A 26,254-nucleotide genomic window follows, 5' to 3' on the forward strand; every position below is an offset into this window, starting at 1 on the left:
ATGTGTAACAGTAAATAAACATTTATTAGCATTGGTCTTTCAGTATCTCCTAACAAAAGTGAAGACATGTTTCCTTTTGTTTTTCCTCTCCTCTCCCTCCAGGCCAATCAGTTGGAGGAGCTTTTTCCAGTGCAAAGACAGCTATGTCTTCCTGGCTTTCCACTTTCGCCAGTCCCGCCCCCCAGAGTCTCACTGAGCCGCCCGACGGGAAGCCCTGACAAGGTGTCCAGAGGCCGTGGTCACTTCCTTAAGTTTAAGTGTTCCCTGTCTGTCTGCTGCTCCCAGACTGTTCCTCTTCATTGGCCACAGGTCCATGGCAGGGGACCAGTACGTCGAACTGTTTACATGGATGGTTGCCCTCTGTCTAAACGAATTCACAGGATGCTGGAGAGATGAAATCGCAGCCATAGAGGGGATGGCTTTCCAGGTTGGGGTTTAAATTGACTACTTTTATTTCAGTCTGAGCCTGATTAAAACACACAGTGAACCTTCTAATGAATTTTCAGTCCTGATATTCTACATTTGTTTACTTTAGAAAAGTTTTTACTTATGTAAATTTTGTTCTCTTTTGCTGTTTGAATATCCAGGTGGCCATTGTAATTTATATGTGGTAAAATTAAGTTATCTTACTATTTTAATTTCAAGTTGGCCCTAAAATGTGCTTATAAAGTTAAGGGGCCATACAGTCCAGCCCTTTGTTGTTATTTTGCTGATTATGTGATGGTTTTTTGTTTGTTGGTTCTCTACCCACAAAACACACTTATCAATTCACTGACTCCCAGAAACGTGAAAGCCAGAGGCAGTAGTTCTGAGGATGAAGTGTTTTGTTTTATGTTTATAGTTTATTCTTTCCCAGTCCTAAGCACTTGCTCTGAGGCATCGAGAATGTCACAGTGGTGTTGGAGTGGTGTAACCAGAATGTGTATTTAGGGCAAGGCTTTAGAAGCCCTAGGTGTGAGTTCTGTCAACTCTAGTTATCTTGCAGTCTTCTACAAGCATTTTTTAACCCGCAGTTTGTGCCTTCTATTTCTTCTTTTAAACCGTTTCCCATTGGCTGTTTACAGACATAACAGGTTTTTTCTTAGTCTTATTCTTCATACAGCTTTTCAAGGCACTTGGCCTTTCTACTTCCCTGATGGAAAATCCTTCGGTAATCAATCCCTACCCCATTATAAAAGTATTTATAAAAGAAAAACGAGATGATCCATAAATATTAAATAGAAATCTCATCTTCACTCACGTTTAGAAAAGCAAGAGGCAAGAGGAGAAAACTACAGCTGTGACATCAGTCTTATTTCACAAAGGACCTCTGGTTTCACCTTAGACACATGCACATGTGTGCTACGTACTGAAGATTTTTATACAGCTGGACCTCACGTATCTGCCATGCACAGCTCTCATTTGCTTTTCAAGGGGACTTTGGATGGGTGTTCTCAGGGAGTACTTACAGGGGACAGACTTTTTTCAGTAACAAAGGACACTTGGCAAATATGTTGTGAGTATGATCTACATATGATAGGGTGTTGGGAAAATAAGGGATCTAATTAAGGAGAACACGTGATTATATTTGATTATCCCTTACAAAATGTTGATGTAAGAAGTAAATTCTTCTAGGGCATGTGAAATGGACATAGGGATATAATCTAAATGTCTCTAAAATCTCCTATTTGTGTTTTAACACAAGTCTGACAAACGTAAAAGCGCACTTCCTTTTGAGCACAATAACTCAAGAATTCAGTGATGATCAATGAAAGGGCTTATTGTGAGAACTCTATTAACTCCACTTCTGCTGGGGAAGTTAGCCTTCTCAGGAAATACTATTTGAAGAGAAGAAAGTAATAACCAAACAACACCTTAAAAGGTAACTTTAATTAGTGTTGCACTGAGACTATAAAGAATTCATTCTAACATCCTGTTTCATGAGGCCGCATCATTAGTCGGGGTGTCTAGTGTTAGTGTGCAGTTGTTAGCTCTCTACTGCCCAAGCTTCACAGCGTCAAGAGCAGCTGCGAGGCCGGCCGGCACGCCGCTGGTCCATCCTCCAGTTTGTTTGGGTTGCAGGCTTGGGGTAAACTCTCATCTCTCACTGTTCAGAAGCAGGCCAATCTACACGTTGCTATCCCACTGAAATAAAAATGGTTACGTGAAATTTAACTTTGCTTTAAGATCACTTTTTCCCCATTTTAACATATACCTTTACATGAACTTGCTATTAATTTTTCTAGTTCAGAGTTCAGCTCTTAAGCTGGTCATTTAACTGACTTTCAGCATAAAGTGAGTATCTCAAAAGATAGAACTTTTGTCAGAGAAGTAGTCAAAAGACTGTAACTATATTTCCTTCAGGTTCTGGGAGGCATTGGAGTTTTCAGGGAGCGTAAGCTAATATGTTGTTGGCAGGGGCCCCAGGGCGGCCAGCACAGTTGAAGGCAGGAAGCTTGGCCCCTTGTCCTGGGAGCCCGCGTGCTTGTGACTTGGATTCCAGGCTTCAGCTGAGTGGCCAGCCCCAGAAGCTGTAGCCTTCCTGGTTCTGTGAGCCACGGGAGCCAACATGGGGCCATCTTTAGACATAGCACCGGTAAAGGTGGATGTTCTGCTTTGGCCACACTTACTCCAGTCCCTTTGTGTCTAAGAACTGAGTATTGGTAAGTAGGCCTGGGGGAGCTAGGGTCAGCCAGGCCTTTCCAGGGTGTGCCAGCCACACAGACTGCATCTATAGCTTGGTGGTGGCCTCACTGCTACCTAGGTAACTTAAAAGTAGTGCTGGGGAAAAGTCCCTGGCATTTAGTTCCTACTAAGGCATTGTGATGACAATTGACATAGGGAAGGAAAAGAGTTAAGGCTACCCGACCTGCGTTAAGAGAAAAAGTTGCATGTCAAGAGTGAGGCTCAGAGTTATCTCGCGTATGCATTTGACTCACATAACCAGGATGAATAGTCTATCTCCAGATCCCCTAGTGATTTACTAGTTAGTGCCCAAGCTCTAAAACAATCCTTAGCTACTTTTTGCTTTAAGAAACAGCAGAAATATCCTCAGGCAGCAAACCAGAGCATATGACGTGATTTCCTCAATCTTATGTTGCTTTCTCAGTTCTATATTAAGCATTGGATTTTTTTTTATGATAATTTACTTTAGAAACGTAAGAAGAAAGCAAATTTGGAAGGGAGAGAAGTTAGAAGTCACAAAATTGAGGAACAAGGTACTTACAATCTGAATGAAGGTATTCTGAGGACACAGTATTTAATGTGCTGAAAGTTACAAGAATTCTTTTACAGAGAAGTTAGGATTTTAATCTACTGGTTACAAGTTTGAAAATGAAGCTATAATATTATCTCCCCGGCAGGCAGGTTTTGTTCTTACTTTGTTTTGTGGAAGTTACAGCCCGTGTTTCCCTCTGGGCCTGGTGACGAGTTGGGGAGCGTTCAGCTCTGGAAGGGGCAGTGGACTGATCTTGAACCGCATGAACTTTTATCCTTGTCAGCGGTTGGGGCGAGTAGCCTGTTAGGACAGTAGCTGCTACATGTTGTCCATTATTTTATCAGGGAGCTGGTTGGGACTCGAGATGGCATCAACATTTGCATGCCACCAGAGGTGGCCCAGCATTCGTGGCCTTTCCACCCAGGTCGGTGGGCAGCCATTAAAGCTGACAGGGAGCGCAGCCCTGGTTTCTAAAAGAGGATTGTCATTCTGTGCAACGCAGTGTGCCACTGGGAGTATTTCATTCCAGGTCTTTGGACTTCGTGACATTGGAATTGTTTTTTCATAATTTCCAACATTCCATAAATATTTGTCAAGGACAAAGAAGAGGAATGTGGATCTTTATTGTTTTCATATAAATAACTTTGTACGTGTGACTTCCTGCTTTCGTATGAAGGGGAAGAAATTAGCTCCTCCCTTGTATGGTAACTCCAGAATTAAAAAGATTGTGCACGTATAGGGGTTGAGTATATTTTGTAAAACTCTAATGATTTGTATTTCTGTGCTGTTCTAAAGTTTACCTTTTTACTTCTATTAATTAAAGATATAGAAACTATATATTTAAATCATGTAAATGGGACACAATTTAGGGTTTTTTCCCCAATCTTCTTTTTCATCAGCTTCTCACACACACACACAGTATGCTGCTCAGATTTTTTTGTGTGCAATATAAACATTTGAACATTTCAGTCAGGTACTGAGCCAGAAATGGTAATTGAAGTTTTTTAGAAAGCTTCTGTGCTTAGAAAATACTTTGTTTTCTTGAAATATTAATAATTTATAGCTGGAAAAATAGGATCAAGACTTAATGTGTTTCAGGCCACTTGGTCATTGCTTCCTAAATGTAGGAAGCGTTTGATTAACAAGTTGGTGAAGGCATTTAGTGGTCACAAAAATAGTTTAAATATTTGAGATTAAAGGCTTCCCGCAAAACCTCTGAGAAAGTTTAGCTAAGAAATCTTAGAAAGTTTTCTGAGGAGGTTTGGCTGTGGCACATGTTTTGATCAGAAAGATAGTTTCTCTTTGCTCCAGTAGGTTTATAATTTGTACTAGTTCTTTCTTTCCGTTGTCATTTGTTAAAAAAAAAAAAAAAATGTTAAAATATAAATCACGTCTAATCATAGTGAATTGTAAAAGTTCTGTATTTTTATTTTAAGGAAACATAAGAATAAAATTATCCTGTTTGTCCTGCACACAGTTGTACTTGGCCTGTCTTTCTAGAAATACCCTTCATGTTGTCGGTGTGGTCTCTGGCCCGCTCCACGGTTGGACAGCAGTGCCAACTTCGTGTAAGAAACCAGCACACAGACCCAACTAAAGGACTCGTTACTCCTTTAAACTCTCGTGTTGATGTTGTTTATGGTGGTGCCTCTATTTTTAAGGTGGTGGCCTCTGCAGGAAGAGCCTCTTAGCTTCTGTGGAAGGCTAAGTGCACAAAGTATAACCAAGCAGAGATTGGTCGTGCAGTCATATCACATGCTCACTGACAGAAACCCCCAGGGGAATAGAACATTGTCGCAAGCAGCCCATTTTCCCATCTGGACCGGTAAGCTTCGGACTAGCCCTTGGCATTTCCACTGAGGGCTCCTGGCGTATTTTCATATATATTTCCGTGTATGGTGATTTTCTTACAGCTGTTGTACAAAAGATGAGCTTTGTGATGTGCTTCATAGAAGCAGACAGATTTCTTTGCCCCATGGGAACGTGCGCTGAGTTGAGTGTAGGGTTAATTTGAGGTACCAGTGTTCTCTGACGTGCACCGTTAACACCCCGGAGCTGATGAGGTACTTGGCCACAGTAGAGCTCAGTGCCACCGGCCTCTCCCCTTTTCCAAGGACCTCTGCCAACTGGGCATCAGGCTCTGCTGTGGTGGGGTGATGGTTCCCCCTCCTCTCCAAGGTCAGAACTGCCTGTTTTTTACTCCGATAAGATGGGAGTTGCAATTCTTGAATCTGGTAACATCTAGAAGGAGTATGATTATGGGGCCAGTTTTTTTCCAAGGAATAGCCTTTCGTGAAGGTCTTCTCTGCCTGGACTTAATCTCCCCACACTAAGCATACTTTGTATGATCATGGAGTCAGAAGTCAGGGAGCAGCCTGGGGCAGGAGATCAGAATGGTTATGCTCTTTGCATAACCTGTGAACACCTGTATTTGGAACTGCTGACATCCCAATAGGACAAGAACCAAGATTCAAACCATTTAAATGTATGGGTTTTACCTTTCACTGGATCCGGCTACATTCCTGCAGCACATGAATGTTGGACTAGAGCTGTGGGAAAATGACGAAAGCCACATGATGAAATATGGATCGTTGTTGAAGCCAGGTGATGAGGATGTTGGGGTTCATTAGACTCCTCGTTCTGGTTTGGGCTTATGACCACCATCTTTTACTTTTCCTGCTTATTCCCGCCCAGGCAATTTCTCCTCAAAAGCTGTAGGGAATTTTAAAGATTCAGGTCAGGCCCTCAGCATCAAGTCAGTGTGTCTGCCAGTCCTATTCTGACCATGTGTGGTTCCAGCCACCTCTCCTTGTAAAACAGAATTTCTCTTAGTTCCTCTTTATGCCCCTAGAGCTAGCTTTACAGTGGAAGGGCTGGAAAAGACAGCTCATCAGTTTTTGGAAAATGTGTTCCTCTGTCACGAAGTTCTCACTGTTGTTCCTCAGTAATGTGTCTCCATTCCATCTCTTTCTAGCTCTGCTTCCACATTCCCAGTGCGTCTGACCCTTAACCGGTTTCCGTTTCTAGCCCTACCCCCCACACCCAGATACATCTTCCCAAAACATGGCATTTTTGTTACGTGGTAACCCTCCATATCTACTTACTGTCTACAGAATTAAGTCCAGTTTCCTAAGTTAGGCACCCAAGGTCCACCACATGGGAACTCATGCCCCATTAGCTTCTCCACTGCTGCCCTAGTCTCCACAAGCCCCGGGGCAGACTGCAGCCTTTGCTGTGCCTCACTTTCCCACCCCCTGATTGTTCAGAGAAGCATTCCTGAGAGAACCCACAATTGAAGACCCAGCGCCAGCCTCTCTCCTTTCTTAAAGTGCCCCCCGCCTTGGAGCTACTTTGAGTCCTTTCTAAAACAATTGGACTCAGGGTTTAGTGAGAACCACGTATATAGGGGCTTCTTAGGCTTGGAGATTCGCAGTTGGTAAAACTTTTTTAAGAAGACGTGTGGGGCAGCGCTTGGGTGTCTCAGTCAGTGGTTTTGGCTCAGGTCATGATCTCACAGTTCTTGGGATCCAGCCCTGAGTCAGGCTCCACCCTGAGCTTGGAACCTGCTTGAGATATTCTCTCTCTCTCTCTCTCTCTCTCTCTCTCTCTCTCTCTCTCTCTCTCTCTCTCTCTGCCCCTCCCTTGCTTATGCTTTCTCTTGCTCTCTAAAATAAAAAAAGATGGGCAACTTAAGTGAAATATACCTACAGAAAAGAGCAAGGAATATACATTAAAATAAATCGAAAGCAACCATTCATGTAACCACGACCCAGGTAAGAAGTAGCATATTAGCCAGCACCTAAAAACCCTACTCCGTGTATCTCTCCATGGTCATAATTCTTCCTCCTCCAGAAGTATTTTATACTCATTTTTGAGATAATTATTTCTTTATAATTTTACCTCCTTGTTCCTACATTTGTATCCCAAATTGCATAGTTTGTGTCTATTTTTGAACTTGAATAAGTGGAATCACCATTTGTATTTTTCTGCTTAATTCTTGTTTTTAGGAGAGTATTCTCCTTCATTGTTTTATTAATACAGTGCCGTTCTACAGCTACCCCACAGTTTATCCAGTCTGCCAAAGGTGGACTTAGCCGGTTCCTGTTCAGGGCTGACATGAATGGCGGTGCTGCTCTGACCATTCTGGTGCACCTGCATGTGTTTCTCCAGGGTATAGATGCCAGAGTGAAACTGCTGGATGTTTTTCCGCATTGTCTCCAATGCTTAGGTATCACAAGGAATTTAATTTTTGCCAATCTGGTGGGTGGGTGTGAAATGGTATCCGATTGTGGCTTTTGATTTGCATTTCCCTGAATACTAATAAGGTTGAGTGCCTTTTCATTTATTTATTAGCCATTGAGGGAGAGCACAGGAAGGAGAGGCAGAGACACAGAATCTGAATCAGTTTCCAGGCTGTGAGCTGTCAGCACAGAGCCCGATGGCAGGGCTCGAACCCCTGTGAACCGCGAGATCATGACCTGAGCTGAAGTCAGACGCTTAACTGACTGAGCCACCCAGGAGCCCCTAGATTTCTACTTTTGTTAAATGCCTGTTCCAAGTCTTTCACTCATTTGTCTTTTAGGTTGTCTGTTTATTTGCTTGAGCATTCTATGAGTTTTTATATGCATGTATATGTTTGTATTCTAGATACTATTTGTCATTTATGTGTGTTGCAAATATCTCAATCTGTGACTTATCTTCATTCTTTATGATCTGTTTTAATGATTAGAATTCTTAATGTAGTTAAATATGTCTTTCCTCTTAGGCTTAGAGGAAATCCTATTTTTCTGTGTCTTATTTGTAAATAAGACTACTCTACCTCAAGGTCATGAGATTCTCTATAATCTTCTAGGAGTTTCTAAAGCTTTGCCTTTCATATTTATTCACCTGGACACCTGGAACTTCTTTTTAGGGTGATCTAGAGAGTAGAGAGGTCAAATTCCTCCCACTACCCCAGCCCCCGGACATGGCTAGAAAGTTTAACATTTCTTCTTTTGCCATGTAAGGACTACTATAAACTACTTCATCTTCTGACTCTCACTTCTTTTTTTATTATTTTTTTTTTAATTTTTTTTTTCAACGTTTTTTTATTTATTTTTGGGACAGAGAGAGACAGAGCATGAACGGGGGAGGGGCAGAGAGAGAGGGAGACACAGAATCGGAAACAGGCTCCAGGCTCCGAGCCATCAGCCCAGAGCCTGATGCGGGGCTCGAACTCACGGACTGCGAGATCGTGACCTGGCTGAAGTCGGACGCTTAACCGACTGCGCCACCCAGGCGCCCCCTGACTCTCACTTCTTACAAAGACATCTTAATATGCAAACAAGAGAAGAGCATAGGGTCAGAGTAAAGGAGAATCCTTTAAACCAAATAATTGAGTTGTACTGATTAATTTGTCTATATTTTTCTCATTTTGTTACAGGTTCTGTGCACTGGTTTATGGAGATGGATGAAGGAACCTTATTTTTTTGAATCTGAAGGGCTGACATTCCCCAAGTCTAAAAATCACATAAGTGTCCAGTGTTTTCCAGAACTCTCCCAGGCAGCCACAAACTCTCAGGACTTTTAACACATCAGAGACACACTGGCCTCCAGAGACCCAAGATTTGTGCCTCTTTAGCTACTCGCACTGGGAAGCCCCTCTTAAGATTAACCCAAGTCCCTCATACTGCATTTTAATCTCCAGCTGCTCCCCATCAAATATTTAAGGGCCTACTATGTACACACGTGGTGCCTGGCCCTCTGGAGCCCGCTGTTCAGCAGGGACAGGTGAGCAGTTATCACAGAGGGCAAAAAGGGCCAGGGCCAAGGCCAGGATGCGTTTAAGCCCATCAAGGTGGCCAGCTGCTTTCTGAACAGGGACGAGTCAAAGTCTCTTCCCCTGGGAGCCTAAGTTGAGACCTGAAGGCTAAGTGAGAGTCGTTGGGGGTGAGGTGGGAGTCAGGTGCAGTGATGGGAGAGGCTGTAGAGGACTCCGGGGCTGGGAGATCAGCACAGGCAGACTTGGAAGCGGTGAATGTTCTTCGGTGTGGCTGGGCCCTCCACGGCTAGGTCAGGATGGGGAGAGCCCTGTCAGCCGGTAGAAGGGGGATAGACTCGGAGAAGGCAGGGGAATACCTGGAAGGGCTTGGCTGCGGGCACGAGGCGGGTCGGGTGCTGCGGATTAGAAAGTTGGTTGAGAAGGACTCACACCCTCTTTCGCCCTGCCCTTGGCCACACATTCAGTGATGTTTATCGGAACCCAGCAGCCACCCTGCCCTTTCCTCAGCAGTCCGGTCTCCCAGCTTTCCGCCGACTTTAAATCACATTCGCCCCAAACAATAGGCCCAAGAACAAAACTCCTGTGACTGCCGCTCTCCGTCAAAAAGCGGTCACTGTGAGAACGTGTTTTCCATGGATTTTGCCAGAGTTTAGCGGCGCTTGTCAGTGAAAAGCAAGTCTGAGAGATTGGGGAGAGCACGGGGGCCACTCCAGCATCTCAGTTACTCTTCTGGCCAAGTAAAGACCCAGGAGACCTGCCCCACCAGCGCGGTGTAGAAAACTCACTTTTTCTTCACACACTTGACAGGCAGGGAGTACTTTGTATGCTCAGAAAGTCCATCTGCAATCATCATCTGGATTTTCATTTCTATTTGATCCAGTCCATGGATTTTTTTTTTTTTTTTTTTTTTTAACCCCCCAATCAACTTTCCCAGAAGGCAGTGCTTTGCTCTGGGGAATGGTTAGGTCAAAGTCGGATAGCAGAGGATTTGAAAAGTAGCCTCTCCACGTGCCCCTCCTGGCTGTGCCCTAGATGATGGTCCCTCAGCAGCGCTTCCTAGAAACCACTGAGACTGAAGTTAAACTACACCGTCCTCAGCTGCAGTGACCCTGAACTGGCCCTTTGTGCAAGGTCATCCATGAGACACCAATGCCTCCGTGCCCTCAATAGGTCACTAAATGCTTTTACAGTGGAAATTCCCAGGTTAAGTTCCACAGGTAAAGATGAATATTTTGTGTGTGTCACCCATTGTATGGTTGTTCAAAATCACAGGGCCAGCAGGACTGGAATTTTTTCATCTTACATATTTTCCCACCTTTGAAGTATTAGTGATAGCTCCCTCGTTTTGAGACTCAAGGTTTAAAACATTTTTATTCTGTGTGCCATGAATTCCACTCCTTTGAGCATCTGGGCTTAATGAATCCTTAGCATTTTTCTTTTGGCGCTTTGTTGGAAATGAAGGATACTCTCCACTACTACTCTGGTTGGAAGATATGTGTTTTATTCCCTTCTAAGTTATCAGGCTAAATCCTGTGACCTTTCTAAATCCTGTGACCTTGACAAGCAGGCAGTGTTTCCAAAATTTCTAACACAATTCCTCGGGAATGTGGAATGGGTTTCCTTGTGGACAGTGTTGTTTATGGGGTCTCTGTCTCCATTCATAGAAACCTGCATGTCAGAGAGACAGCGTATATATGAAAACATAGGATAAAGGTGCTAGAGAACCGAAATGCTCTGGGTAGCAGCCCCCCAAAACCTGACGGCTAAAAACAGCTCCCCTCGGCTGCAGCCCCAGCAGCAGCCGGTAAAGATGCACCCAGTCACAAACCGACTTACTAGGGTCCTGTCTGGAGTCCAGAAGACAAGAGGAGACCTCTAAAATTTGATATAAAGTGATGAGTGTCTTGAGAGGTCCACTAAAGTGCCATGGCAGTCCTTTCTGCTGGGACAATCAGAGAAGGCTTCCTGGAGGTGTTATGGAACCAGGCTGGAACGATGGCGGAAGAAGCAAGCGGCACTCGGAGATCTTGGTGGATTGGAGATTTATTTTACACCAGCGGGCTCAGAGGAGACTGTTTCTCCAAAGGTCTGAGCCCGGAATGCAAGTCAGGAGGGTAATTTATAGCCGACAACGTCCATATCTGTGGGGGGTTTTGCCCACAAAGCAAACAAAGGAAGAAGAACCCAGAGGAGGGGTCTCTAAGCTGGAGACCAGGGTTTGTTTTAGCCCCGTCGGCCATCTTTGGCGTACTTGACTTCTCCAACAGAGGAAGTGGCATTTGCTCTGTTTCTTGAGTGAAGAAGGTAAGATTCTGAATAGAGACAGTAAAGGTGAGAGCAGATTTTTAGCCCACCCTCAGGGGGTCCCATCGCCTGTGATGCAGAAAAGGAGAAGCTCAGAGTGAGTAAAGCTCTAGGAAGGGATGAGTGATGATGGAAGAGAACTAAGAACCTCTGGAGATGTTAAAGCCAGAAGGAGCCTGAGATGCATAGCAACCACCCCGAGTTACTCTTGGTGAGAATACAAGGCGTAAGGAAAAGACAGTGAAGAGAGGGAAAACCCCAAGCAGCAGATACAGGAAGGAAAAGAAGTGCAGTTGACCCTTGAACAACGGGATTAAGGGCACCCTTGCAGTCAAAAATGTGTGTGTAACTTTGGACTCCCTCAGAACTTTACTAATAGCCTACTGTTGACCACTGGCCTTACTGATAACATAAACAGTCGATTGATGTATATTTTGTGTGTTATATGGATTCAATACGATATACTTACAATAAAGTAAGCTAGGGAGAAGAAGATGTTATTAAGAAAATCATAAGGAAGAGAAAATATATATTACAGTTCTATATCAAAAACCCCACATAGAAGTGGACCTGACAGGGGCCAACTTCCTCTCTGAGGTGGGAAACTGCTCAAAGTCTCAGATGAATGATGAGTAAGGCCACTCTGACAGAAGTGGACACCCTCCTCCAGCACTTGACCATTTATTCCTTCCTTTGTTGGGTATCCATGCTTCCCGTAGTCTAGCAAGCTCACGCATTCCAACAGTTTTTTCGAGTGCGTTTGAATGTTAAGCTAATACTTGTTTCATTGCTTTAAAAGGTGCCCTTTTAAAAAGCAGGATCCCAGTCACTAACACAGGAATGAACATTTTTATGGCCCTGTACCTTAATTAGGGGAGAGCATCGAAGTCATTTTAAATGGACTTAATCTCATCCTAAGCCTGGCCAACATTCCATTCCTAAGGGTTTACATCAAGGAAGTCATCCAAAAGGGGGAAAAAGGTATGTGTATAGAGTTCTATGTCACTGTAAAGGACAATGAAAAATTGGGAACAACAGGATTGCTATGACACTTAAGAGTAATACTAACAATGCGCACCTGGGTGGCTTAGTAAAGTGTCCGACTCTTGGTTTCAGCTCAGGTCACATTCTCACGGTTTGTGAGATCAAGACCTGCAATGGGCTCTGCGCTTGTAGCAGGGAAATTGTTTGGGATTCTCTCTCTCCCTCTCTCTGCTCCTCTCCCCCTCAAAATACATAAAATAGGGGCGCCTGGGTGGCGCAGTCGGTTAAGCGTCCGACTTCAGCCAGGTCACGATCTCGCGGTCCGTGAGTTCGAGCCCCGCGTCAGGCTCTGGGCTGATGGCTCGGAGCCTGGAGCCTGTTTCCGATTCTGTGTCTCCCTCTCTCTCTGCCCCTCCCCCGTTCATGCTCTGTCTCTCTCTGTCCCAAAAATAAATAAAAAAACGTTGAAAAAAAAAGTTTTTAAAAAAAATACATAAAATAAACATTTAGAAAAACTAATACTAGTAAGTATGATGCTCACTTGTAATGTTAGCTATTAATCACTGAAAAGTGAGGTAATGTAGAGAAGAGGAAAATACAGAAAAAAAGATTATACGAATATAGGCGGTTCACGGGAGGGCAGGAATCCCAACTTGTTTCCCTCTGCACTTCCTCTTCCTTTGTCTTTTCCTAGTTTTTCCCATGCTGGTTTGAGAACATGGAAAAATGAGTTGATTTTGGAGATCAATGACACTTTGGTGATTTTCTTCTGCTAATGAATGGTAATGTGTTGGAGGGGACAATCCAAGCAGTGATCAGGGTAGAGAAGACATTACACATAAGTAAAAGCCTCTCGCTTTGCCTGTGTCTTTCTTTTTTTCCCATTAGGCCCTGAACACATCTCCATCACCACTCTTAATGTTCTGGGGGTAATAACTATCTAGTATTATAATGGATGGTGCGGGGGAGGGGCTGGCGCATAGTAGGCACTTGATGAATATTGTGACATCCCTTCCAGTGCAAGCCTCTCTGGTTACAGTTTACCAGCCCCAGGGTAACTGATGTACGTACTGAAACAGCAAAAGGAGCTAAGGAAGCAAAATAAAGCAGCACTTTCAACTATTTCTATTTTACAAAGTGCTTGGTGAAACTGTAAAAGGATATTTAGTACCACAAAAAGTAGGCCAAGGGTAAGAAAAACTCTCCATACCCAGGAGAATTCAGCTGACCAAATTAAGTCTGATCCAGAATAAACAGTTCTCATCTGGAAATCTAGCAGTTCCAGAAAGTACTGTCCAAGTGGAAAAAGGCCCACGATGCTGGTCTGCATAATTATGTAACCCTTTAGGAAAGGGGAAGGAAGTGCCACCATCCTGGGGTACATGGGGAAAAGCAACCGTGAGAAAATAATAGTACTCAGGCCTCAAAGAAGGGGATTGTGCTACTAGAGAAGCCAGGCTCACAAGCCCTTTCTCATGAACTTGACCAACTTTGGTCATTTTTCCCTGTGCCTACCCAGTGTCCAAAACCGAAAACAAGGTTCCTATTATCCAATCCGTCCAACAGAAATAACTGTCAAATAGGCACGTGAATAGCACTGCACGTGAAGGAACTCGTTTGAAATGAGACTGGAGCTCAGCTGCAACGGTCAAGACCAGTCACGTCTGTGCTTTCTCTGGAAAAGCATGATCATCGCCCCTTTGAAGATCACTTAAAAACATCAAACAAGCTAGATCCCAGATGGTAAGAGGAATTTAAAATATAACTCTCTTTCCCTAACAAATTGTAAAAATCCAGGCTTGAAATTAAAAGCAGGGATTCAACGAGCTCGTGTACGCCATGGTCACAGCAGCATTTTTCACAGTAGTCAGGGGGTGGAAACAACCAAAGTGTCCACAAACAGAATGTGCCGTGTACAGACAATGGAGTATCATTCAGCCTTTGAAAGGAAGGAAATTCTGGCACATGCTACAGCACGGATGAACCGTGAAGTCACTGTTAAGTGAAATGAGCCGGGCCCAAAAGGACAAATACTGTGTGACTCCACTTGTATAAGGGACCTGGAGTAGTCCTAGTCATAGAGACAGAAAGTAGAGGGGTAGTTGCCAGAGGCTGGAAGGAGGGCGAGTGGGGAGGGGAGATAGTGTTTACTGGGCACAGAGTTTCAGTTTTGCAAGATAAAAAGTTCTGGAGATGGATGGTGGTGATGGTTATGTAACATTGGGAATGCACTAAAAAAAATTTTTTTATTTTTTAGCACTTATTTTTAAGAGAGAGAGCATAAGTAGGGGAGGGGCAGAGAGAGGGAGACCAAGGATCCGAAGCAGGCTCCACGCTGTCAGCACAGAGCCTCACGTGGGGCTCGTACTCATGAACCATGAGATCGTGACCTGAGCCAAAATCAAGAGTTGGCCGCTTAACCAACTGGGCCACCCAGGCGCCCCTTAATAATAATTTTTTTAATGCATTTAAAAAGACCATAGAACTAGACACTGGAAGAGACACTTGGGATCTTTAACTTCAGTTCTCTTACACTTCACCGCCGTTTATTATGGAATATTTCAAATATATACGAAAGTAGAAGAGTTTAGTAAACCTCCTTTTACAATATACCATTCAGCTTCGATAATTGTCAGCTTACAGCCAATTTTATTTCATTTTTAACGTTACTTTTTCCCCTCAATCCCACAGAATTTTTATCTTTTAAATTTTTATTTGGGGGGCGCCTGGGTGGCTCAGTCGGTTAGGCGTCCAACTTCAGCTCAGGTCACGATCTCACGGTCCGTGAGTTCGAGCCCCGCGTCAGGCTCTGGGCTGATGGCTCAGAGCCTGGAGCCTGCTTCCGATTCTGTGTCTCCCTCTCTCTCTGCCCCTCCCCCGTTCATGCTCTGTCTCTCTGTCTCAAAAATAAATAAAACGTTAAAAAAAAACAAAAACAAAAAAAACCAAAACCTTTAAAAAATAATAATAAATTTTTATTTGGAAATAATTTCAAGCATACATGTAAGGAACAAAAAATGAAAATAGTAAGACAAAATCAAATACCTATCACCCTTTACCCAGATTCATCCCTTCATCTCTCTCGCTCTCACGCACACACACAACCCTCCCCCAAACACTTTTTTTCCACCTATTGAGGGCAAGTTACATATATCATAGCCCTTTACCCTTAAATACTTCATTATGTATTTCTTTAAAATGAAGATATTCTCTTACATATAGTACAGTCACCAACTTCAGTAAATTTAACACTGACTCAATTATATCTCTGTTCTACCTTTTGTATTCCAATTTTGGTGATTATGTTCTTTATAGCATTTTTTCTCTTCCAGTTCAGGGCTAGGTGTTGTATTCAGTTGTCAGCCTCCATTTCCAGAGACTTTCTCTTTTATAGCATTGACATTTTGGCAAAATAAATACCTCTTCCTTTTTTTTTAATAAGATGGTCCTCACTGGGGATTTGTCTACCATTTTCTTATGATTAGATTCCAAATACACATTCTTGCCCAGAATACCGCCTAGTTTATGTTGTGTTCCTCTCAGGATATCACATGTGGAGGCGTATGTCTATCTGCCCCTTATTGGTGATGTTGATCTTGATCACTGGTCAAGGTTGTTGCCCAATTGCATCACTCTACAGTTGACTGCCTCCCCCCTTGCAAATAAGAAACAGTCTGTGCGGAGATGCTTTAAGATCATGCAAATAATCTGCTTATCAGCAACATTTCCCTTAGATTCAGCGTCTGTATTTACCTGTTGCTGCATAATACATATGTCAAAACTTAGTTGTTTAAAACAGTATTGGGGCGCCTGGGTGGCTCAGTCGGTTAAGCATCCGACTTCAGCTCAGGTCACGATCTCGCGGTCCGTGAGTTCGAGCCCCGTGTCGGGCTCTGGGCTGATGGCTCAGAGCCTGGAGCCTGCTTCCGATTCTGGGTCTCCCTCTCTCTCTGCCCCTCCCCTGTTCATGCTCTGTCTCTCTCTGTCCCAAAAATAAATAAAATTTAAAAAAAAAAAAGTTAAAAAAAATAAAAATAAAACAGTATTTATGATCTCAGTTTCTGTGGGTCAGGAAATTGGTAGTGGTTAGCTTGATGTTTCTGCCTCAGGATCTCTGGTGAGATTACATTTCAGTGTTGGCCAGAAGTTGCCATCATCTGAAGGCTTGCCTGGAGCTGGAGAATCCATTGCCAAGACAGTTCATTCATATACCTGGCAAATTGTGCTGAAACTGTCAGTTCCTTGCTTCACAAACTTCTCTCTAGAGTTGCTTCTGTGTCCTCATGGCATGGACTGGTTTCCTCTAGAGCAAGTGATCCCTGAGAGAGCAATGCCTTTTGTGACCTACTCTTGGGACTCATACACTGTCACTTCCACTACAGTGGACTCATTAGGAGTTACTAAGTCCAGGGGCGCCTGGGTGGCTCAGTCGGTTAAGCGTCAGACTCTTGGTTTCAGCTCAGGTCATGATCTCGCAGTTTGTGGGTTCGAGCCCTACATCACACTCTGTGTTGACAGCATGGAGCCTGCTTGGGATTCTCTGTCTCCCTCTCTCCCCACCCTTTCTCTAAATAAATAAACATTTTTTTTTAAGTGACTGAGTCCAACCCACATTACAGGAAACAATAAGCTCTAAACTTTTTTTTTTTTTTTCCCAAGCTCCAATTCTTGAAGGGAGACTATCAAAGAATTTGTGGACATATTTTAGGATCATCACAGCATCCACTGATAATTCTTGCCTGATACAGTTCTTTCTCTGATACCTGGAAAATAACGGTTTTCCAACTATATCCTATACTGTTTTTGAAGCAAACCCCAGCAGTATATTTCATCTGTAAATATTTAAGATGTATCTCTAAAACAAAGATGTAATGTTATAAGCTGATAACTTAATATTATCAAGTAACAAATCAGTATTTAAATTTCCATTTGTCTCATGAATGCCATATTTTTTGACATACAATTCACATCCCATAAAATTTATCCATTTAAAGTGTATAATTCAGTGGTTTATAGCGTTTTCACAAAGATGTACAGTCATGATCACTATCTTAATTCCATCATCCCAAATAGAAAACCCTGTATCCAATAGCAGTCACTTACCATTTCCCACTCATCCCTTGGCAACCACTAATATACATGCTATGGATTTGCCTGTTTTGTACATTTCATATAAATGGAATAATACCATATGTGGTGTTTTCTGTCTGACTTCTTTCACGTAGCATAAAGTTTTCAAGATTGATCTATAGTGCAGCATGGATCTTTTTTTACTGCTGAATTCCATTGTACGGGTATACCACATTTTTATTTATCCACTTTTTGGCTATTATAAATAATGTTGCTATGAACATTTGTGTACAAGTTTCTGTGTGAAGCCATGTTAATTTTTGGTTGAATCAGGACCAAAGTAAAGTCTACATAATGCTATGAGTGGATAAATCCTTTAAGTCTCTATTATAGGTTCCTCCTTCTACAACTTTATTTTTTCAATTTGTTAAAGAAATGGAGTCATTTGTCCTGTGCAGTTTTCCAAGATCTGGATTTTGTTGATTGCATAATTTAACGTGTTCTTCTAACTTCTATAGTTTCATAAATTGGGACCTGGGTATAGAGACGTGATCAGGTTTTCTTGATGGAGAGAAGAGGCAAGATGATTATAGGTAGGCTGTCATCCTACCAACCTAATTCTCTCTCTCTTTTTGTTGTTGTTTTCCTGATATTTTGATATTAATGATTATTGCCTAGATCCATTTTGGAATAAGAAGTAGTGGTATCTCCGGGCGCCTGGGTGGCTCAGTCGGTTGAGTGTCTGACTTCGGCTCAGGTCATGATCTCACGATTTGTGAGTTTGGGCCCCGCGTCGGGCTCATGCTGACAGCTCGGAGCCTGGAGCCTGCTTCGGATTCTGTGTCTCCCTGTCTCTCTGCCCCTCCCCTGCTCATACTCTGCCTCTCTCTGTCTCTCAAAAATAAATAAATGTTAAAAAAAAAATTTTTTTTAAAAAGTAGTGATATCTCATTCGGTCATTCCTTCTTTATCTGTTAGCTAGAATATGTATAAAGAAAAAATTTGCCCCTAACTCTTTTATTATCACATGATTCAATTTGCATATAAACGGAAGGATAAAATGCTTGATTCTTTCCCTTTATTTTACCCTCTAATAATGATCAACTATTTGTAGGTTTTAAAAATGAACTTGTGGGGGCTCCTGGGTGGCTCAGTCGGTTAAGCATCCGACTTCGGCTCAGGTCATGATCTCACGGGGTTTGTGGGTTTGAGCCCCGCGTCAGGCTCTGTGCTGACAGCTCAAAGACTGGAGCCTTCTTCGGATTCTGTGTCTCCCTCTCTCTCTGCCCCTCCCCTGCTCATGCTCTGTCTCTGTCTCAAAAATAAACAAACATTAAAAAAAATTTAAAAAAAAATGAACTTGTGGATTAAATGTATTTAATACATTCTAATCCACTGGAGTTATTTTGTTTTTCTGTAATAGTTCTTTTTTTTCCCTCAAAATAAGTTTCCAGGGGCACCTGGGTGGCTTAGTCGGTTGGGCATCCGACTTCGGCTCAGGTCATGTTCTCAAGGTTCCTGGTTTGAGCCCCGCGTTGGGCTCTGTGCTGACAGCTCAGAGCCTGGAGCCTGCTTCCGATTCTGTGTCTGCCTCTCTCTGGCCCTCCCCCCGCTCATGCTCTGTCTCTCTCTCTTAAAAATAAACAAACATTTAAAAAATTTTTAAAAAATAGTAAGTTTCCATATTTTGGCAGGAACACATGAGTAGATTTTTTGACATTCATTATGTTAGATGATTAATGACATTTCTTTTGACATAAAGTCCTCTTATTTAGGGTTTAATAAATCAAATATTCTAATGGGTACACTTTTTCCACATAAAAGTAAGAGAGTTTTTGAAAATTTTCATGCTAATGTTTTTATTTTTGAAGAAGATAAAAAGGTTAAATATTTAATAGACCATTTCCAGGAAAAAAAAAAGGCATTGACCTATTTTATGTGGTATCCACTAGGAGGTTCAGTAGATTAAGGGTAAAATTAAGGTCCCTTTATGTACCATTAAACAGCTGGCACCCTCATAGAGAGGAATATTTTCAGCATAGAAGATATGTGACACAACATGTGGTTGGTATTGGAAAAAGATCTACTTTCAAATACATATATTAATATTTGCATTTTACTGCCCCACCCCCATCCCCCGCCCAAAATACTGCTTCTGGCACAGTGACGAAAGGCAGCGAAAATTAACCACAATAAGTGAAGGGGAGATGTGTTATGATTCAGAAGCTTTAATTCGCAAAAAATTATTAACGTGTGTATCTTCTTCTTGGAGTTATTCTTACTGTTGCTCACATTGTCCTCTCTTTGCAATGGTTCTTTTCTTTTTTATTTTATTCTATTTATTTATTTTTTTAGAGAGAATTCCAAGCAGGCTCTGCACTGAGCAGAGCTCAATCCCACGACCCTGGGATCATGACCTGAGCCAGAAGCAAGAGTCAGAAGCTCAACTGACTGAACCACCCAGGTGCCCTTTTTCTCTTTTTAAAAGAATTCTGTGCATGTTGTCAGTCCCTACAAAGCCAGACTGGGGACTGATCCCAGGGAGCCTGGATGCTGAGTCATGCCGTCTCTCAGTAGTGCAATTTACTCCCCGCACCTTCCCTCAAGCATTGGGCCATCCTGGCCTGTTGGATGGGGCCTGCCCTCACCCACCAGGTCATATTCCTGTGGCCAGCAGTTCCATAGCACTAAGCCATTGAGGAAAAGGTTTGCATGGTGATTACTGTCACACCCCATATGAGCCCTCGGGCCTTTCCAGCAATCTTGAATCTTAGATGTTTCCCATCCGACGGAGCCCTGGTCAGGCCTGGCCAATGGTTCATGTTGGCTAGTTGGTTCCTAAGTCTTTTGATGTGACTGTAACAGCCTTCGATAGTTTCCTTGGTAGCTGGTGTAAGGTGTTTCTAGCCTCCTTTGTACATTTCTTGCCTCATATCTAGAATCAGCCTTTTCTTCAAGAATCTTTGGTTCCTTTTATTAGGAAATATTATCTCAAAAACTACAGTCCAGGGGCTAGGATGCTCCCTGCCATGATTGGTAATTGCTTCCAGGCCTTTTCAGTAGAAAGGAGGAACATATGTTTTGTTCAAGATGTATGGTGAGTATCTACAGATATTTGCACTGCAAACTCAGGACCACAGGGATTTTACTTGCCCTCCTCTGTTTTACGTCTGGTTCTCCTTTCCCCCACGCAGAGAATCCCAGTTCTAAAGAGATTCTCGTAATAACAGATTAGATTATTATTCATTTGCTTGAACACACAGTATGTCTCGGGATACAGATACCAACACTACCACTAATAATGTGACTGACAGCACTGAAAGATTTTTTTTCCTTATGGTTTGTTCCATTAGGGATGCACAAATTACTGTGTGTAATTTTTTGTGTGGTTATGCCACCCACTGGATACTAATTTAGATTCATTAGCTTCATCCTAAATTTTTAAAATTTAATTTTGCCTTATAATTATGTAAAAGTTTACCTAGTTCTAGTCAGATTTACCAAACAAGATATATTCAAAGTCGAAGAAGACTTTTATTTTTGGCCCTCATTCTATTCCTTCCCTCTCCCTCTAACCATTTAAAAATGTTTGTAGGGGCGCCTGGGTGGCGCAGTCGGTTAAGCATCCGACTTCAGCCAGGTCACGATCTCGCGGTCTGTGAGTTCGAGCCCCGCGTCAGGCTCTGGGCTGATGGCTCGGAGCCTGGAGCCTGTTTCCGATTCTGTGTCTCCCTCTCTCTCTGCCCCTCCCCCGTTCATGCTCTGTCTCTCTCTGTCCCAAAAATAAATAAAAAACGTTGAAAAAAAAAATTAAAAAAAAAAATGTTTGTAATTTCTTTTTCTACTTTAAACACATAAGCAAATATTATAGATAAAATAATACATATTTTACCACACACACACACACACACACACACACACACACTTTCTACCTTGCTCATTAATTTGAAGATCTCTGTGGATTTGACATTATTTAACCAATCCTCTCCTGATGGACATTTGGGTTGTTTCTGGGTTGGGTTTTTTGTTGTTGTTGTTTTTCCTTTTTTTTCTTTCTTCCTTTTTTTTTTTTTTTTTTTTGCTATTGCAATTAATGTTCTAAGGGTAACAGCCTTGTGCATATTTACAGTTAAAAATATTTTTTTTGCCAGGTGGAAAATACATTTTGTCATTTTGTTTTGGGGTGAGATCACTAGATATGAGATTGCTGGTTGAAAGGATTGGTAATTTTATCAGTATGGCCAAATCCCCAACAACTATGATGATAATTTGCAGGACCATTAACAATGTACGAATGTGCCTGTTTCTCCACCAACAGTATGTCAATCTTTTAGATTTTTGCCAATTTAATATATAAGAAATAGTATCTCAGTGTTGGTTTTATTTGTGTGTTTCACTTAATATGAATGAGGTGAGCATGTTTCAGTTAGCCATTTCTTTTCCTGTTCATTGTTTATCTCACAGAATCAATTTCCTGTAGAGTCCTTGGTCTTTTTATTTTTAAAAGCTCTTTAAAGATATCAAAGATAGTAACAAGTTTAAATATTCTCAGATACCAGCAGGTGTCACAATATCACATAGAGGAACTCATCCATGTTTCTTTTAGTAATTCTATGAATATTCATATGTATAAAAACATGAACACATTTTTCAAGCAGCATTTGTTGAAAAAACTGTCTTTCCCTATTGAATTACCTTGGCACTTTGGTCAAAAAATTGATCATAAACACATGAAAATATGTCTCTGGATTCTACTATATTGTGCCTATCTACATCATCATGTAGTACCACACTGTCTTCATTATAGTATAATTTTGAGATTAAAAAAAATTTTTAATGTTTATTTTTGAGAGAGAGAAAGATAGTGAGTGGGGGAGGGGTAGAGTGAGGGAGACACAGAATCCAAAGTAGGATCTAGGCTCTGAGCTGTCAGCATAGAGCCCCATATGGGGCTCAAACTCAAAGGCTGGGAGATCATGACCTGATACCAAATAGGATGCTTAACCAACTGAGCCACACAGGTGCCCCAAAAGATTTTAACTAATCTCTACACCCAACATGGGGCTCAAACCTACAACCCTGAGACAAAGAGTCACGTGCCCTACCGACTGAAGCCAGCCAGGCACCCCTGAAATTTTTTGTGTAAGGGCTCTAAATTTGTTCTTTTTGTAAAAATGGTTTTGGCTATTGCAGATCCTTTGCTTTTCTGTAAAAATGTTAAAATCAGCTCAATTCTGAGAAAAAAAGTGTACTGGCATTTTGATAGGGATTGCATTAAATGTGTAGAACAACTCGGGGCGCCTGGGTTGCTCAGTCGGTTGAGCGCCGACTTCGGCTCAGGTCATGATCTCGCGGTCCGTGAGTTCCAGCCCTGCATCGGGCCCCTGTGCTAACAGCTCAGAGCCCAGAGCCTGTTTCAGATTCTGTGTCTCCCTCTCTCTGACCCTCCCCCATTCATGCTCTGTCTCTGTCTCAAAAATAAACGTTAAAAAAATTTGGAAAAAAAAATGTGTAGAACAACTCAGAATTGCTATTGTAACAATATTCTTTCAATCCATGAACATGCTCTATCTGCACTTCTTTAGGTCTTTAATCTGTCTCAGCAATGTTGTATAGTTATCAGTGTACAGGCCTTATACATCTTTTGTTAAATTTATTCCTAATTTTGTTATGTCATTAATGATTTTTTTATGATTGATAGTATATAAAATACAACTGATTTTTGTTTATATGTATTGTTCTTGTATCCTTGCCTAAGGATGCTTGCTAAGTTTATTCATTCTAGTTGCCTGTTTTTTCCCCCTTTAATTCTAAGCTGTATGACTTTTTCTTTTCTTGCCTTATTGCCGTGGCTAGTACAATTCCACATAGAAGTGATGAAAGCAGACATCCTTGTCTAGTTCCTGGTCTTAGGGGGAAAGTTTTCAGTCTTTCACTATTAAGCATGACATTAGCTGTATGTTTTTCATAGATGTTCAGTATCAGATTGAGCAAATTTCCTTCCCTAATTTGCTGTTTTTGTCATAAAAGGATATCAGATTTTGTCAAATATTTTTTCTATGCCTACTGAGATCATATGATTTTTCTCCATTATTCTGCTAATATGGTGTATTATGTGTTTTCAGATGTTATACCAACCTTTCATTCCTGGGATAAAACCTCCTTGGCCAAATCCTTTTTATATGTTGGTGAGTTATTTTTTTTCTTTTTTAAATGCCAAATCATTTGATGTTAATTTATTTGATAAATCCTTTCTCCATAGTGTCAGATACTCCACGACTAACTACTACAATTCCAAAATAGTGGTCTGAATTCAAATTCCCTTTGTGACCTCTGCACTCCTTTGTATAGATTTTTATTTTGTGTCTACTACATGCTAGGCATTTAGATGTTGAGGATACAGAAATAGAGTAGATAGATGCAAGCCCTTGCCCTCACAGCAGTGGTGAAGACAGTCAAAACAAGTTATGAGATAGCTTGATGAATGCTGTACAATATTGGGTACAATTGAGATTTAAATAAAAGGAACCCAAGATAGAATTTTTTTACGCCACCTAAAGGAAATTACTTGACATGTGAATTGAATTTAACCAGGATCACCATAGCATTTACCATCCAAACAGGAATTTTTAAAAGTCAAAGGGAGAACAAGTATAAACCAGGATGTATGGTTATCTCAGATCTAACCAAAGGGGAAGAGTGTTTGAGGGAGAAAAAAATTTTATGTGAAAGAGGACAAGGCCTATTAAAGTAACTAAAAAATCTCAATTTAGTGAGTTTATAAACTGTAAGGAAGAAAATTAGGCTTGAAAAGCAAGGAGAGATCAGATTCTAAAGTCCTTGTAAACGAGAAAGGAACCTGCAGCACTGTATTCCAAAGACAGTAAAAGTTCAAAGCAAAGGCAGGACATAATTGTTGGAAAAAGATAAGTTGATTGTGGTGTGGAAAAAGTGTGAACAAAGAAAGGGGATCAGCAGCAATCATCTGGGGAGAAATGGAGAGTATGTATGGGTTTTTGGAGTCGTGAAATGTTTTGTAATTGTGTTTGCTATTTGAATTACAGCTCAAGAAAGCTGTTTTGTTTTTTAAAAGATTTAGGAAATTAAGTTCTCAAGGTGAAAGGATAGGGGCTTTAGATTGATGTGTTAGAAATGAAGATGAGTTCAAGAGATATTTAAGAGAAACTAGAAGGCCCTGTGACTCACAGGATATGGAGATGAGGGAGAGAGGAAAGTCCAATTAACTCCCAAGATTCTGGCCTAAACAGCAGGATGGATGATGGTGCTGTTTACTGAAAGAACCTGAACCAGATGCATGTGTGAGGTGTGAGTGGGGGGAGATCTTAAGACATGTTGGGTGTGAGATAACTGAAATAAGCTAGAGATTTGTTTTGGACTGTTTGTGTCCCTCCAAAATTCATTTGCTGAAACTCTAATCTCAGTGTGATGGCATTGGGAAGTAATTAGGTTACGAGTGTGGAGCCTTCGTGACTCTCATTAGTACCCTTATAAGAGGCCAGAGGGCTTGCTCCATCTTTTTCTTGCCACGTGAGGATACAAGAAGTCAGCAGTCTATATTAGCCCAGAAAAGGGTCCTCATCAGAATCTGACCATGATCTGACTCTGACCTCAGACTTCCAGACTCCAGAACTGCGAGAAACAAATTCCTAAGCCACCCAGTCTATGGCACTTGGTTATAGCAGCCCAAGCTAAGACAATATCCAAGTCAGGCTCTCAGATGAAGGTCTAGGCCGAAGGAAATCAATAGGAGTCACTGAAGTAAACAGTACTGGTTAAGGCATGTGTGAATATACAAAATCAAGATGTAAAAGAGGTGAAGTCAGCTTCTGAGGAAAGGCCCCAGAGGTAGGAAGAAAACCAGGCGAGTGTAACGTCACAAGTCCAGTTTAGAGTCTTTCAAATAAAGTGTTCAACAGTGTAAAGTGCTATTATGTGTCAAAGCAAACCAGCAGAGTCCAGTCTGGACTTAAAAAAAAAAAAAAAAAAAAAAGAGAGAAAGAAAGAAAGAAAAAGAGGGGCGCCTGGGTGGCTCAGGCAGTTAAGTATCCAACCCTCGATTTCAGCTCAGGTCATGATCTCACAGTTCCTGAGTTCAAGCCCCGTGTTGGGTTCTGACAGCATGGAGCCTGCTTGGGATGCTCTCTCCCTTTCCTTCTGCCTCTCTCCCGCTCACTTGCATGCTCGTGCTCTCTGAAAATAAACTTAAAACAAACAAAACAAAACAAAGTTCAAGTTTCAGTAGAGTGATAGTGGCAGAAACCAGGCTCACATGGTTCAGTGGTAAATGGTGAGATACAGTTTGTCAAAGGCAATTCCAGGAAGGAATTAGGTTTTGAAGGGGGAAAGAAGGAAGGGGGTGAGGAGGAAAAGACTGTTTTACAAAAAGCTTTGGTCATGTTTAAAGAGAAAGGAAAAGAGCCAACTAGGGAAGTTGAAGACAGTGAAGGGATGAGAAGGCAGCTTCAGAATCAGGGAGGATTGCTTCAAGTTTAAGGTTTGGGTAGAGTCCGGGAATCTGTATTTAATCTTGACAAGATTCTGGTGCATAAGCAAGTTTGGAAGCCAGAGTAATCATAGAGCAGACTTTGCAAGAAGCTTGGAAAAGATGGTATCTTTGATACAGATCCTTGACTCTTTTATTTTCTCTCTGAACAGAAGAGGAAGAACTTGTAGTGGAGGAAGGTACAGATTTAGCGATGCAGTTCAGAAAGTTTGCGCTCTATCATTTTCCTGTGAAGTAGTAATCTGCTCATAGAGTTGGGGAAGGTGAAGATTTCCTAAGACTGGAGGTTTCAAATTGCTTCGAATAACGAAGGGTAGCTTGCTACTATTGAGGATCTAGTGGTTGTGGATGGTGACCGCAGATGATACAGTGGCACCAATCTGTGCCATCATGTGGTTTCCTGTGGCAGTGCTCA

The 26,254-nt window shown here is 41.9% G+C and overlaps 1 protein-coding gene and 1 long non-coding RNA gene across 4 annotated transcripts in view; both read left to right on the forward strand.

Moving 5' to 3' along the window:
• The window catches only part of AVL9 (AVL9 cell migration associated), a 68,815-nt gene extending 64,147 nt beyond the window's left edge, over positions 1 to 4,668 (forward strand). Inside the window, exons 16-17 of one of the 2 annotated variants that reach the window (XR_008420160.1) lie at positions 103 to 427; positions 1,247 to 4,668. Coding sequence is in view for 1 of the 2 variants with exons in the window: in XM_053896779.1 (XP_053752754.1) it covers positions 103 to 218 (116 nt within the window). In the remaining variant the exon portion in view is untranslated. Of the gene's footprint in view, positions 1 to 102 lie in introns of both variants that reach the window. The other variant, XM_053896779.1, reaches the window with a different exon arrangement.
• Positions 4,669 to 8,780: 4,112 nt separating this feature from the next.
• On the forward strand, positions 8,781 to 25,538 carry LOC109263938 (uncharacterized). Of its 2 annotated transcripts, XR_008420485.1 has the most exons (4): positions 8,781 to 12,242; positions 12,940 to 13,988; positions 19,671 to 19,779; positions 23,441 to 25,538. It is a non-coding gene; the product is annotated as an uncharacterized LOC109263938 (long non-coding RNA). The 2 variants fall into 2 exon arrangements; XR_002078476.2 differs by lacking the exon at positions 19,671 to 19,779.
• The last annotated feature ends 716 nt before the right edge of the window (positions 25,539 to 26,254 follow it).

This window comes from Panthera pardus, unplaced genomic scaffold (genome assembly GCF_024362965.1).
Source record: "Panthera pardus isolate Hobbes unplaced genomic scaffold, ASM2436296v1 HiC_scaffold_8, whole genome shotgun sequence".
In the NCBI taxonomy this organism is placed as follows: domain Eukaryota; kingdom Metazoa; phylum Chordata; class Mammalia; order Carnivora; family Felidae; genus Panthera; species Panthera pardus.